The sequence below is a fragment of the Dufourea novaeangliae genome, unplaced genomic scaffold (assembly GCF_001272555.1).
Source record: "Dufourea novaeangliae isolate 0120121106 unplaced genomic scaffold, ASM127255v1 scaffold21, whole genome shotgun sequence".
In the NCBI taxonomy this organism is placed as follows: Eukaryota; Metazoa; Arthropoda; class Insecta; order Hymenoptera; family Halictidae; genus Dufourea; species Dufourea novaeangliae.
The window spans coordinates 6,631,999-6,646,807 of record NW_015373910.1 but is presented as its reverse complement, the minus strand read 5'-3'; the positions used below and the strand labels follow the sequence as shown (position 1 = coordinate 6,646,807).

The 14,809-nt window shown below is 44.7% G+C and overlaps 1 protein-coding gene across 1 annotated transcript in view; it reads right to left on the bottom strand.

The window, feature by feature from the left end:
* Window positions 1-14,809, bottom strand: part of LOC107194072 (zinc finger protein castor homolog 1-like) — a 68,481-nt gene that overhangs the window by 39,145 nt on the left and 14,527 nt on the right. Inside the window, exon 4 of the mRNA XM_015583637.1 lies at window positions 721-1,175. Within this exon, the coding sequence (XP_015439123.1) occupies window positions 721-1,175 (455 nt within the window). The remainder of the gene's footprint in view (window positions 1-720; window positions 1,176-14,809) is intronic.

Below are 14,809 nucleotides of genomic sequence, written 5' to 3'. Positions count from 1 at the left end.
GGAAACAAGTTGAACGAAATCCAACAGCTTGGCGGCAGATGCCCGGCGGCATGTTGACAATTCGGTGTCACGTCATCATCTGTCCACGAGGGCTCCGTTTGTAATCGATCCACGTGTTGTCGAGCCGCGATTCAATTCGCGAAAAATCCAGCTAAAACTCTCCTGAATCGTTACGAAAAAACCTGAATCTTCAATCTGGTATAACAAACTCTTTTTCGATTATAAAAGCAATAGAAAAACCACCTCAATTCGTTGAGTCGTCCCTAAAGTTAATAATGTTTTCCCTTACAACGTTGAAGATTGAATCTCGGAAGAGTACAGGGTGATCACAAAGATAACAAGAACCTAGTAAAAAAAAAAATCAATTCACGAGAATTCAGTTCCGAAACAACGCACGATCAATTAGATCTACTCGTTCGGAACAGTATCTCAGAGTCTATAAACACAGTTCACCCCCGAGAGAAGTACTTCGACCCTCGATAAAAAAAACCGTCCCGCTGTCAGCTCCACGGTCCCAGGATGCTCTCTAAGTGTCGAGGATCGTCGAAGGGATAAAAACAAAAAAAAAAACACAAAAAAAATCTAAACACATTCGATTTCCATCGGGAGAGAACTATGAAGAACAAAAAAGGACGCAAGAAGGGGTGACGCACCGCGGGTGGGGTTGAAAGGGTGCCCCTCCCCGTCGTCTTAATTAATTTGTTTTCGAGAGTGACTCACCCTCGACTCCTCGGGCTCCTCCCTCCGGACGTTCTGGAAGAGGACGCTGCCCATCTGAACCTGAAGATTCTGCTGCAACAGTTGCGCGAGCTGCGGGTTCTGGGTTAGGATCGCCGGGTTCTGTTGCAGCAGCTGGGCCAGCGCCGGGTTCTGGACCAGAATCTGATTCAGAGGCGAGCTCGCCATCGCGTGGGCAGACTGTTGCGTCTGTGGTTGATTGTGATGATGGTGGTGATGCTGCTGTTGCTGTTGTTCAGGGTGTTGTTGTTGTTGGTGGTGTTGTTGTTGTTGCTGTAGGCTCGGCGAATTCGTGTTCGAGGTCTGACAGGACTGCGACAGGTTGTTGCTCGGGGGTGGATTGTGACGGGGCGGACTCTGAGGGGTGTGCGGTGGCGTTGGAGGGCTACCCGGCGCCATCGATGATGCATCCTTTTCCTCTTTCACCTTCACTTTCGCTGTAACAGAGAATCGATCGTGTTTTCGGTGGCGAACGTAATTACCTTGGGGAAATATTCATACACGAGGGAGTACTCTTTTGGGGGATTCCTCGTTGAGATCAGGCGAAAGGAATAAAACTAAACAAGTCATTTTGACTTGCTTGGTAGTTCTAGTGTTAATATATTAAATGGGAAAATATACCAATTTTTATAATAAGAAACTGTTTCTTCTTGAATGAGTAGACTCTTGGCGAAAAAATTAAAACATCCAGCGAAAAAGATAAATTTTTGTCGAATTTTCATGTATGTAAATTACTGTCTAAAATTTTTAATTTGCACAATGATCCGCAGTATAGTTATGGATTGTCTTAAAAAGATTTATAATATTTAAAGACTTTCTATTGTTCAGTTACGACAATAAGGGAATATTCCTGAATTCCCAATAATACACTCTGTCCAAAGCACGGAAATATTCACACTGACATTTATACAGACGTTCTCACTTAGAATATTCAGAAACTCCCCACAATTTGTGACAAACTATAACAATAAAAAAAGACAATCACTGTCCACTATCACAATAGTAACTATCGTTTAAATATCATCATGCTCTGTAAATTCCCAATTTAAAAGACTACAACCACATACAAATAATTTAACACTTCACATTTGAAATTTCATGATATTATTCTCGTAACGTGTTTTCAATGTCACAGCTATTTCTCAGGTAGCTACTACCCCCACCAAATTCCTCGACCTACCCTCGGCACCGCTCCAACTCCTTCTCACACGGCCACCGCGATGAGACTGACTCCCTGTCACGGATTTTCCAAGATTTCGGAAAGTGTCGGTCGAACGGTGGGGGTAGACGGTGCGGTCGATTGGTCGACGACCATAAGACCGATCGACGAATAGGAACGCCGCGACTTTGATGGAAAAAAAAGGTGACTAAGGGGGAAGTTTTTGCCGGTTGAGAGGCAGACACGTGAAATTGAGACGTCTCCCGATCCTGAAAAAGCCGCAATCGACTGCGAGCAGGTACATCTGCTCCGGGTCACGGAGCCGCAGGCTTAAGCCCGATGAACTTTCATCCCCCTTTCTATACTTCCGTTTCCTACTCCATTGTTACAACACCAACTAACACAGGAATTAATAAAACAGAAAACTATCACTTTTTTCGAATATTTCCTTTTCCCAAAAATTACCTTTCTTTAGGAATCCTCGAGATCAACGCTCAGGGCTTGAATCCCTCCCAAAATAAAATTACCAACCCCTAGACTCCCACGATAATTCCCACCAGATGACTCAGCAATTTCCGACAGTTAAAAAACCGAACGATTATTCCCGAAACATCCCCTATTTTTTAACGCGAACAGACATGCCTGGTGCACATCCGAGGGTTAAAACCGCCTGTGGAAGGTGCCAGAGCCCGTTTTTAATATCCCACCGGGGCTCAGGTAGATCCGACGGGGGATTTATTCGCGCTAGGAGGATCCATGAGAACATCAGAACCCGATATCTCGGGGCCCAGTACCTGCAGCAGCTTTCGACCTGGCCAGTCGATTTCGTAGCCGCGAAACGGGGGGTTCGACAGAGAGGTACGAGAAGAAAAGAAGATTCGTGAATCGAGGAAAGGGCTGAAAGGGCCCGGCTGCGGAGATTCCCTGGGACCCCGTGGATCGATCAGGTCCGTCGGAATTACGCAACCCCTTGGACGTCAATTTTGCCTCCGGTTACCTCGTATTCCATCCCCTTTTCGATGAATTTCCACGAGTTTTTCCTGTTCTTCGCCCGGGGCGTCGTTTAAACGGACGCCACTGCCGCGTCCTCGATGAAAAATGACTATCCTCCGAGGTAATTTAAGAGACGGAACTTGTGGGAAAGTGTGCCCTTTTCTGGGACCTTTTTTTGAAGGGAGTTGCTGGTGTTTTTTTAATTGAACCTGCATGAGGAATTGACCTCGACATTTGTGGGTTTTCTAATCCTATGGGAATAGTTTATATGAATGTTTTGAATGGATTTATAGGTTTTATTTTAGTTTTTAATTGTGAGGATGGGATTGGAAATGATTGATTGACTGGGATCTGGTATCCATTCGTCTCAGAAATGGAAGAAATATTTTTATTTTGATTCTTCAATTAGTAGAACTGAATCTAACTGCTTTCTACGTTGAAGATTTGAAATCGACATTTGAAGCGAAAGTGGACACGGTTTTGATTATGTGGATCTGTTTAGACCCCCCGTGGATCTTTTCTTCTAAATGTATTTCTGAAGAAATTTAATTTTGTCCAAGGGTTACCGTACCGAAATTACAAAACCCAGAAGAAATTAATGAAATAAAACCCAAAATAACGTCAATTTCCATTTGGTTGCTTACGAAATTCCCAGTGATCCAACAGAAATAAATCAGACCATCCTTAAACACTCGACTCCCCGAATCATCTTGATTCCACGAACATTTCGAATTGAATCTCGTATGATGTTACCTAAAAAGGGGACGTTCATCTTCGGATTTCGGAGATGCTCGTGGTCCAACCAAGCGCCTGGGACCGACGAAAAAAAAAAAACGACGAAAAAATCGAGGCAGAAGGGCCTTCTAGAGAGAGAGAGAGAGAGTGAAGTGACTTGAAATGATTTCGTACACGTTTCAGCGTTAAATGGATTCCGCGGGAGATACTCCTGAGGGATCGCATGCACGCTGGCTCGCGCGCGCGCGTTATACGGCTGTGTTCACGGGGCCCCAGGATCCTTAAATCGACTCGATTTTTAAGGCACGTCCCGAGGTGGAACCTCGCGCCGCGGGGAACCTTGTGTTTCTCTTGCTCCCGCGACGTTCTTTCATCTTTACTCCACATCGGCCTGCGTACTCGCGGCGAAGTCCAACGGCCCCCGATTGATAAAAATCACGAAGAGGAGAGAAAACGCCCGGGTAAGAAATTGCTCCGTGGTGGCCGTGAACGCGCCTCGGGGGTTGGGAGGGGGTTGAAATCGAAACACCTGGGAAAATAATTGGTACAGATAGTTGGCAGAGGAATTATTAATAAGTGGAATTGTTGGTCACGTTTCGGAGGACAATTCTGTTCAAATGAATTTGAGATTCATTTATGCGGTAGAGAATTTAATAGGAAGGGATTGTCGTGTATTAAATTATTGTTTTGGACTATAAAATTTAATCCAATTTTCTATTATATTGTGTAGTATTTTATTCTGTGTACTAAAAGTAATTAGAAATATTGATTTTTAGAATAGTGATAAACGCACTTGCTGAATATCCTACTCACCATTAAATTAGAAGTTCGATTCAGTAATGTCAATCATCCCTAGACTGCGGATTTCATGTATTTATAATGTACCCAATAGACTGAAATTCAGTACAGTAAGAAATTTAATAAATTTCAGTACACGTTTAATATTCTACGGTGGTAGCAAGAACTTTGTATACAGTAAAGAAATTTCTATTTGTTTCTAGCTTTCGTAAATAAATCTTAGAAACTGATATTTGGACAAAGATCCACAGTCCAATGATCATCATCTATGTATCACTTGAAGGGACCAGTAACAAGACATTCCTTAATCAATTCTTCATTACACCCCAAATTATCAATTTCATGCCACTTTCCAGGATAAAAGATCTGGATCGAACGGCGGAACGAAGCTCCGTGACGGTGACATCCGACCCGGGGGTGAAGTTACATCAAAACCGAGAGAAAAAAAAACATCCCCCACCCCTTGCGCCCATTTTTACGAGATACTTAAGCCTTTAAACGGTCCAAGCGAAGGCTGCGTCGTCAGAGGGTCGAAATCTCTGTGCAATCTGAAAAATTCGCCCGAGAAATCGGTTAACCCCCCCTGCCCCTTTGGTGTCGATACAGCCGTAGGGAGGTTGCGTGATTTTTCTCAGGGGTTAAATCGACCGTGGCCCCCCCTCGAGGGAAGAAATAAAAAACTCCACGCGTTTTTTTTTCCACGACCACGCAGGTAGCCGTGGCTACCTGCACGCGCGCGTCCACCAGTAACCCGGAAAAGGAATCCACGAGGGAAGAAGAAAAGAACCGAAGAAATAAAATAAAAAGGACGGGGGTAGGGGGGCAGCGACCCCCGGGGGTAGGGAGAGAAGAAAAAGGAGAGATTACGCAAGAAACCTCGAAAAAGGGGAAGAAAAACACCGTGTGGCTCACCCCTAGCTGCATCGAACAGATTGTCTATCTCTCTCTCTCTCTCTGTTACCCTTGTTCCGTTTCGTTCCATCCGTTCGTCAGTGGGGGTAAGAAAACAGGGTAAAAGTGAGTTAATAGTCGGTAAAACGGTATTCACCCCGTGACCCGTCGCTGGGTTTGCCGGCTCCTTTAGGGCCGAGCCCTTTTCTACTCTTCCTCTTTTCTCACTAACGCCAGCCAAGGCCTCCCCTCTACCGTTACTCTTCCGGAAAGGGGTCGTACAGGAGAACGTCGGGCGAGGGGTTTCGGATGGATCATCGTTCCCTTTTCTACGTGCCACGGGGGATGGAAAACCGAGACACGAGACACTCCTTTCGCTGAGAAATTTGAGTAATCGTTCCGGGACCCATCGTCGAGTGCCCAGGAAGCAAAAGGGATCTCCGATTTTTTATTTTCTTTCTTTTTTACCTGCTTTTTCACCTTTCGTTCTTTCGAGGGGGAAGCTCGGGTATCGGCGTGAGAGAACTCGGAAGATGCCTGCTGGATTCGCGAGTCGTTTCCTCAATCGTTAATGATATCTTGGGAGTGTAATAGTAGATCTTTACCCCCCTTATTGGACTTTATGACGCGTTTAAGTATTTGATGTACCGATTTAATGACTATCATGGTTGTATATAAATGTACCGATTTAATTACTCGCGTGGTATGGTGTCCATGGGCTGTGGAAACATTTATGTACCCGTACCTTCATCTTCTTGGTTATTTATAGAACTGTGAGTACATTTCTCCTGGTTGCTCTAATCACTACCATCTGTTGCACTATTAATGTATTTGTTCATCCATTTAATTTAAATGTATAAACCTAATCTCTAATTTCCTTCCTGTCAAATCCTCTTCTATACCTTCAAGAACATTAATTAAAAACATACATTCTCCTCGGAATAGAATAATAGCTCCATCGTATTAAATTCCAATTCAAGGAAAACGAACATATTTCCATCTAATCGTAAACAGAGCCTATCCGTTTCAGTAACGAACACCAGATCTAGAAGTCAACGAACGGTTTCGAAATACAGTCCCAAGTAAGGTTCAGGATCAACAGGATCGTGGAATTTTATACCTTGAAGGTGGATGAGAATGGAGAACCCGCGAAATCGTCGAGTTTCGATGGCTCGCGCGAAAAACGATCGTCGCCGCGGCGACGGTAATATCGCAATTAGCGATAAGTCCGTGGGTCCCCTGGTCCGATCGTCGGAGGGAGGGGGCAGGGGGCCCCCGGGGCACTCCGTTTTACGAGGAATCGCGCGTCGTTATTCGTGATTTAGGTATTTGAAACGCGCCGGGACGTCGGATTACGAGGTCTCGGCTCTCTCGGGGGCGTCTCGGCTTTCTTGTTTCCCATTAGAATCGAATTTCGTGCGTATCGTCGTTGTAATGAAACACGCGGTCGTTTATAGTGTTCCTCGCGTTACGCATGCCGAACGTGCATACGTGGAAATCGAAACACCGGGGATTTCGCGATTCGGCCGTTACCTATGTTACGAACGATATACACACGACGGTTTCTCCCCCGACCCCCCCCCCCCGCCCTTCTACGTTCCTTTGTTTATGTCCAGCGTAACTCAACACTCGGACTTATTTAGCAACCTGTTTCATCGTGTGCTCGTGCATCATCGAGGGTGATCCCTGATAAATCGTTACTCGTTCAAGTGTGTCGGTAACAGGACGGGTAATTTCAATTATTGTTGCTAATAGATGTTGAATATATACTTAGTAGCTTGTGAAATTTATAATTGTTTAGTAGTGAGGGACATACTATGGTTGGAAATTTATACATTTCTTAAGAGGAAATTGAACTAGGAATAGTAATATTGATAACACTGTTACTAAATATTAATTAGTTAACCCTCGAACCGCCAAAAACAGTTCGACCCGGATCATCTTTGAACCATATTGAAATTTCAGATACTAAACACCACCTATCAATGTTTATTACGATTTTTTTTCATTGGCGATAATCAACCAAATTAGTTTTCGTGAACTAAAACGGTGTATGAAGACCAGAGACCGTTATCCGAGGGTTAAAAATTCGTTCTTCAATATCCCCATTTTTTAAAAGAAAACAAGTCAGCGAAAGGATATTACAAGACGTCATCGAAACAAATTGTAGTTCACTCATGGGTGCATCGAACAATTAATGGGCCTCGCGAAGGAACATTCACCACCGTTAAAAAAATTCGGTCCAGTCCGACGTGAAGTCAAGAAGACAAGGGACGCGGAACAATGGGGATGAAGATCGTTTAACGGACGATCCAGACAGACGGATCCAGCCGCGAGGCTGAAAACCTCGGCACCGCCGCGGTACGCCTTAATGGCGGTTCATTTGTTAGCGGGGCCCTAGGGCCCTCCGTCGGGATAATCCAATAATTTCGCCGGGGTCGGAAAAATGGAAATCGATTCGAGCGCTGGGCCAGCGCACCGACACCTGTTGGGGGGTTCAAGGTCGCGCGATAAAAGGCTCGATCCATCAAAGCGTGCGCGCGCCGGACTGGGCCCCGTATCGCGTTGGATGTATCGCCGCGGATGGAAAAGTCGGGACCTGGACGAATCCCCGTAATAAATCGTCGATTCTCCATCGGCTCGTCATCGCCGACGACGATATATCGACCGCGGCGAATCGACGCGCGTCATTAATGCCCCAACACGGGGCCCGAGGTTCTTCGTTCCGGGACGGGTGGAATCACCTGAAGCGACCAGGGCATCTAATGATGCGGAAAAGCGATCCCTTACACGCTATATTCGCGACAGTTTACGATTTCGTTTCTTTAGACTGCGGAAGTTTATGCAAATTCACTATTTTAGATACTAATATATGAAATTCTGTAGTGTATACTTTATATAGTAACATATCGATAGTATTAAACCTTATTAAAACGTTTATATTATTGTGTTTTGTAAATTAGAGTATGATATAAGTACGTGAACACCCGCAATGTATACACGGAGGAAGCAAAAATATCTACAGGGTGATGACAAAAAGGGTATATAACTTCTAGAGTAGATTGTACTCGTCAAATGATGAAAAAAAGTCCTGATAAATATGGATAGAAGATGATAAGGAAATTTGGGCTCTACAAACCATCGTTTCGGAGATAATCGAATTTTAAAGCAGACAGAGAAATAATTCCCTGCATCATTTCGATTCGTTTTTAGGCACAAAATGGGTCCTACATCGTTTCATCCATGCCTTTCTTAAAAGATTCCAGAGTACACCACCGAAAATCGACATAACCAGGACCCACCGTATGTTCTCGAGTTCGCGCAGATCCGGATCTCGCGCAGAAAAATCGCCCGGAGTTGGGGGAGGGAAGGAAGAGGCAGGCGGTGGTGGTGGGTCCGAGGGCCCGCGCTCGAATTAATGAGCCATCTGCGTAATTTTTCAACGGGCCCCGGAGCGGGCCCCAGCGAGACGAGAATTCATCGGGCCGGGTGTAACGTTTCCAAATTTTAATATTTGACCGTGGCTGGGTTGGGAGGGTGGTGGAGGGGGTGAGACGACGTTGAAACGGGAGAGGTAATGGACCATGGCGGGTGGGTAGGAGGGGATGAAGAGGGGGAGAATGAGGACGGGCGACGAAGGGAGACCTGGCGCGAGATAAAGACCGAAGGGCCCCGCGGGGCCCATTTTTAACACCTAACAGAAGTCAAGATGCCCGGCCGTGATTAGCCTTCCGCTGGGGCCCCACGATGGGGCCCCGGACATTATCCTGTGAGAAATTGGCGGCCGTTCGTTCCTTTGTTCCAGGCGATTTTTTATTGACTCAAATTCTGGAAAAAAGACCCCACGAAAAAGTTAGGGGGTTGAGGGGCCTTACGAACGAGATGGCGGTTAGAGTCCCGCGGTGAGCGCTCGGTGTGGGAGGTGATGTCGAGCGGATGAACCTGGTGAAGAGACAGAGGGGAAAAGGGCCGAAACGCGGCCGGGGAGAGAAATATAAAGACGGAAAGACACACACGGGGGTGAGGCGAGCGCGGGGGTGGACGTAACAAGAGAACGGGGGAGGGGAGAAGGTGGGGGGAGGGGAGAGAAAAAAAAAGGGGCAACGGGAACAACAACTGGCCACGGTCGAAGCCGGAGCGCTGCGCTCATTTTTTCTCGCGACCGAACCCGAAAACCCTTTTATGCCCACCCAAGATTAATTATCCGCCGTACTCGAAAAATGAAACGGCCCGCGAACAAAGAGGCGCCGCGCCTGATCCGCCGGAGAAACGACGGGGTTTGGGCCTCGGCTCGCTGGTTGCTATCGAACTTCGAGAACGACGTTGTTTGGAATATGATATACTCGGTGGAAAGTTTTGTGAGAATAATGCGGAGAGGAAAATGTTACTAACAAAGCAGTTAAAATTACTGGTTATTTTAAAACAACTTTAAACGCGTTAAGCAACTCCGAAATATTGACACGTTTCACTGCCATGGTGGTCACTGTTGACAGACACCATTAAAGTACCATACAGGTAAGTACAGTAAATTCGATTAGGTTTCGTTCTTTCTATCCACTGTACTGTTAAATAACAAGGACCTAAACAAAAGTATCTTATCCTGATACTGTCGAAAGAGTACAACCCTTGCGTGTTAAAAAATAAATTTAAATCTGTCTATAATCTGACAGGGGTAAACAAATATGAATTGCAAGGGTCCAAGAAAATTTCTAATAATTCTCAGAAGACAAAAGATGGCGTATTCCGAGAGATCAAAGTGTTATGCGAATTAACGCAGTAACGTTCGTCGAAGTTCGGTGCACAAAAACCGTCCGTGGGGCGGGATCAACGTGGCTCCCGGAGGGGGTTGAGGAAAAGGGGGTAGGATCTTGTTAGACTGAAAAATTCCAACCGGGGCCCGATTTGAATATCGCATAATGTCGAATTAATGCCGGAAATTCGACTCGGTGGGCCCTTCCCCCCATCCCCCACCCTTGCGAAGCCAGTAATGGGGCCCCCGAAATTTCGTGGCGACCCCCATAAAGCTGTTTCGCGTATGGAAAACGTGTCGAGGCAATAAGCTTCTCCCCTGCCCCCCCCCCTTCTTCTTCATACTGGGCCCCTGACGCTGAACGGCGTCGCTCTTTCAAGGGGGATTTAAAACGCAGAAAGCTTAGACGGAGGAGGAGGAGGAGGACTCGTTCTTCGACTTTTTCCTCGAGATAAGGGAGAAGTCATTTAAAGAGGATATGTCGACGGGGAAGAGGAATGCGTCTTGAGAAATTTTTGCGAATAATCCCGTGGTATTCGAAGCGTTCCGGGCCCTCTGGTTTTTGGCCGACCGCTCTGATTAACCTCCTCGCGTGGCTTTCTGGTACTAATTAACCGTTTGTATGTCGCCAGCGTTTACGGCGCAGCATCCCTTCGAAAGGTATAATTACACGATTCTCGTTCTTCTGTTATGAACTGTTACCTCTTGCCTCGAAACTACTAAATTACGCAATTACATTTCACAAAAATATTCAGCTGCATAGAATCCTTATGAATGCATTCCAAGACAACCACGAAGACTAAACTTCCACAAACACTAATTCCCAGAACACCAAGTACAAAGCAAATTGTCGCTACAGAAAATACAAAATGGCCGTCACAGCATAGACCATGAAAGACACCACACACAAGCCTACTCCAGAACCCTCTTTCGTTTTTCAACCAACGATTTTAATAATATCATATTTCTGCACAGAAACAGGGCTTCCTTAATTCCCCCAGCTCTCGTTCGCGTTCCTCGGGCCCCGACTCAGGGCTTTTCAGCCTTTTTCTAGAGCAACGTGGGAGGGGCAGTGGGGGGGGGGGGCCCATCCCTCATTCTCCTCTTATTTTATCCGAGGTCGGGTCCCATCCGCGCGCGTCCTTTCTTTTTGCTTGACATAATTTAAAATTTATGAGTTCGGGAATCGGTTATGCGCGGGCACCTCTCTCCTCCGCTCCCTCCACGCTCACTTTTACCATCCCCCTCCCCTCTTCCAACCCCCTCTACCCACCCCCGTCGAAGAGGCTGGACCTGGTTTCGCCGAGGAATTTGAATATTAAGATTAGGCCAGCTTTAATGCCGTTCCTACCCGTATTCTACCCTGGCCGATACGTCCAGCACGGAAATTCCTCGCGAAACGTTTTCATAAACTATGCAGCGCGCTCGCTCGCTCGCCTCGTCGCTGTATCTGTGGGTACGTACGCTTTTGTTTCCGCGCGCTGTTCCCCACGGATCGTATATGCAGAAAGCAACCCTTCCCACACCACTGTGTTTCGATATAGTTGTAGGAATGGATACGGATTCGAATTGTTCTCTGGTGGTCCGATTCCCTCGACCCACCCTTAGATGTTTGGTGATTTTTACATATGTGTGTGTTTCTATGGGTTTTGATTTGTGCTTTTTGAACGGAGTTTATGGTCTCTGTTTGTTGCCCGAGTTAATGTTGCGCGTGTTCTGTTTTTCTTTTGGGATTCTTCGGGAGTTTGGTGAATGGGAGTGGGGAATATATCATTCGTCCGAGCAATAAACTCTCTAAGCTGGTCTCAGGATTTACCAGCGCAGAATTTGCAAAATTCATCCGGCCGGTGTGCATCGTTCATTAACATAATCGGCCAGGCCATTCGGCCCCATTAATTAGGAACCTTCGTTCGGAGATCCCGGAGATCCTTAATACAAAAAAAATAGGAATGCTTCTTCGGTGGAACAATTACAGGTCTCTGAAATTCTCGAAAAGGATTCTGCAACCTGACCATCCCCCCTTTTTTGCGGACTATTCGACTTTATTAAATAAAAACTGATACCGTCGTAACTATCACCCTTTTGAATTTACATTCGAACGTCGTATAATTATTTAATGAAACCATTTCATGCTCTACCCAAACACAATACTACCCATTAAACAACTCGCTGTGCAAAAAAAATCCTGTGCATAAAACTCCGGATGCACGTCATAAAATTTAACCCTTCACGGTTGTAATTATTTCAGACGTGAAACTAAAAATCAGAAATTACGTCGGGTGTTAAAGGGTTAAAGCAAAAATTCAAAAATCCATATAAAAACTGAAGGATCAAAATAAAAATCTGAAGTACACATGGGAAAAAAAAAAGTGAACAAAATCTTCGAGGAAGTATCCAAATTGCTTTTCGTGTTTCGAGAAACATCGAACCGCCCACACGTCGAAAACACGGTTCCTTCGTCGGGTCGGTCCGTCTCGGCCGCGTGTTAATTAGTCAACGAGTCTCGCGGATTCGTAGAAAAGTCCCTCGACGGTTTTTAAAACGGAGATTAGCGAACAGTGGGAGCCACGGGCGGGTTCGAGCAGAAGAAGGGGGCAAGAGGGGGACGGAAAGAGAGAAGAGTTCATTAAGATCGTCGATGCCACGGGGCACCGTATTAGGTTGGACAAACTGGTTCTCGCGGGGTCTTTTCTCCCCCCCTCCCTGAATCATCCCGGGCGCATCGGGCACGGATAAAAGAGCCCTGGGATTCGGCATGGCCCTTAACCCTTTATTTGGCGATGTCGCCCTCAGGCGGACTCTCGCGAGAGAGATTTCTCTGCGGACCGAGGAGCCGCGGTTTACGACGATTTTCGATTACGAGCCTGGGAGATGAACGACCGGAGAGTGTTCCCTCGCAACTTTCTCGCTTTTTCTCGCCTACACGGGATCCCCAGGTCCTGCGATTAATTTATCTCTTCTTCAAATACTGTTCCATCCCCCAATGATGAAATTATTGAATAAATCGTTGGAATTTACTTTCATAAACGTAGTGTTAAAATATAGGATTTAATGATGCAAATTGACTGAGAAAAATTGAAATGTTGTGTTAATGCAACTTTGGTTCTTGAGGGGTTAACTTACAGTGAAAAAGATTTATAATTTTGCGAGTTTAACTGGATTTTTTTGTAACATCGCAAGCTTATTTTTTTCTGGTATGTTTACGTAGGAATTATCCTGTGTACAAACCTTGCTATTACAATTTCATTTCTACTGAAACACAAAAAGAAATAGTTTTCATACTGTGGCTCTAATAAATTGTTCTTAGATTCGTACGACTGGGTTGCCAGACACACGATCTAATTCGATAAAGTTTTTTCAGAAATTTCTATTATGATACAGATAGATTACATAATTTAATAAATAATAACTTTTACTTACTAAACATTTTTTTTTAAATTTCCTTCGTTAGATATTTTATACTTGATTGGTAATCAACTAGGCAGATATTTTTGGCAGAAAGAATATCTCCTAGTAATAGATGAAGTTGATCTATCGAGTGTGATGATTAACATGTACTTAGAAAAGCGATAGAAATACCAATATTAGAAATGTAACGTGGATTTTAAACAAAAATATTTTTAACAGAGAACGAATTTACGAAAATTCCACTAACATTAAAAAGAAAATTCGTTCATAGCATGAAGTGGAAGAATCTTCCTTCGCATGAAACTTCTTTCCGACCGTTCGATTGCATCCTCTACGATCGATCCGCAAATAGCCAGCTCTAGAAAATAATATAGAAACGAATCGAGAATAGCGCGTGAAAAGTCGTCGATTTAAATATAATCGGTGATCCCATTGTTTCCGTTCGATTCTAAAACCGTGTCGCGTGACCGTTAATTTGCCAATTGCCTATAATAAATAGTTGGCAAACGGCCTGTCGAGAATTTTGCGCGATCGCCAACTAAAGAAAAAAAATAAAGAAAAAGCTAAAAACGGTACGGTGACGTTTTTCAGAACATACAAGAAAAAGTTCTGTTTCTAAAGAAGATATGAAAACTGCACTGACAGAAATATTCGTCGTATCTGTCAGTGAATAAGCAATGATTGTTTAATCCATGTATATCAAGTGCTTAATAATGATATGCATTTTCATTTCTATTTTTCGGAAATGTTTATTTGTGTTCATATTTGTGTTTAACTAAATATAACAGACGTATTACAATTTACCCTTTTGAGAAAAAATTGGGAAACCTTTTTTTGTTACAATCTCCCCCTCTATACCACATAGAGAATTTCGAGATCAAAAGGCAATCGAAATGCGTCAAAATGACGCGTATCGTAAACCTAGTGTTAATGGGACTGTACTTGGGGCCATGTGTTCTCGAACGCACACTCCCACGAGACTGGCGACACATACACAAGCGCTGTTTTTTAATTCTTTTTCTTTAGTCTCCGTTTTCGAGGATTCCCCCGTCTTCGATCACCGAGTGATCCGTAATTACCGGCCCTCCTGTCAACAAACAACGAGATCCACGAAGTTTTATTGCTCGAACGGCTTTCGTCGACTCGCTAGGGAAAATATACAACGTTGCTTTTGTCGTGGCTCGCGAGCAGAAGTATGAAGAACCGATAGAATCTTGGACAACTTCCATCTTTTTTTCTGCCAGGAGTCGACAATTCGTCTGTCGGGGGATTAATTGGATTTTATTGAAAGACAAATTACGATAACAATCATTATAGATGTTTTTCGATAGCAGGAA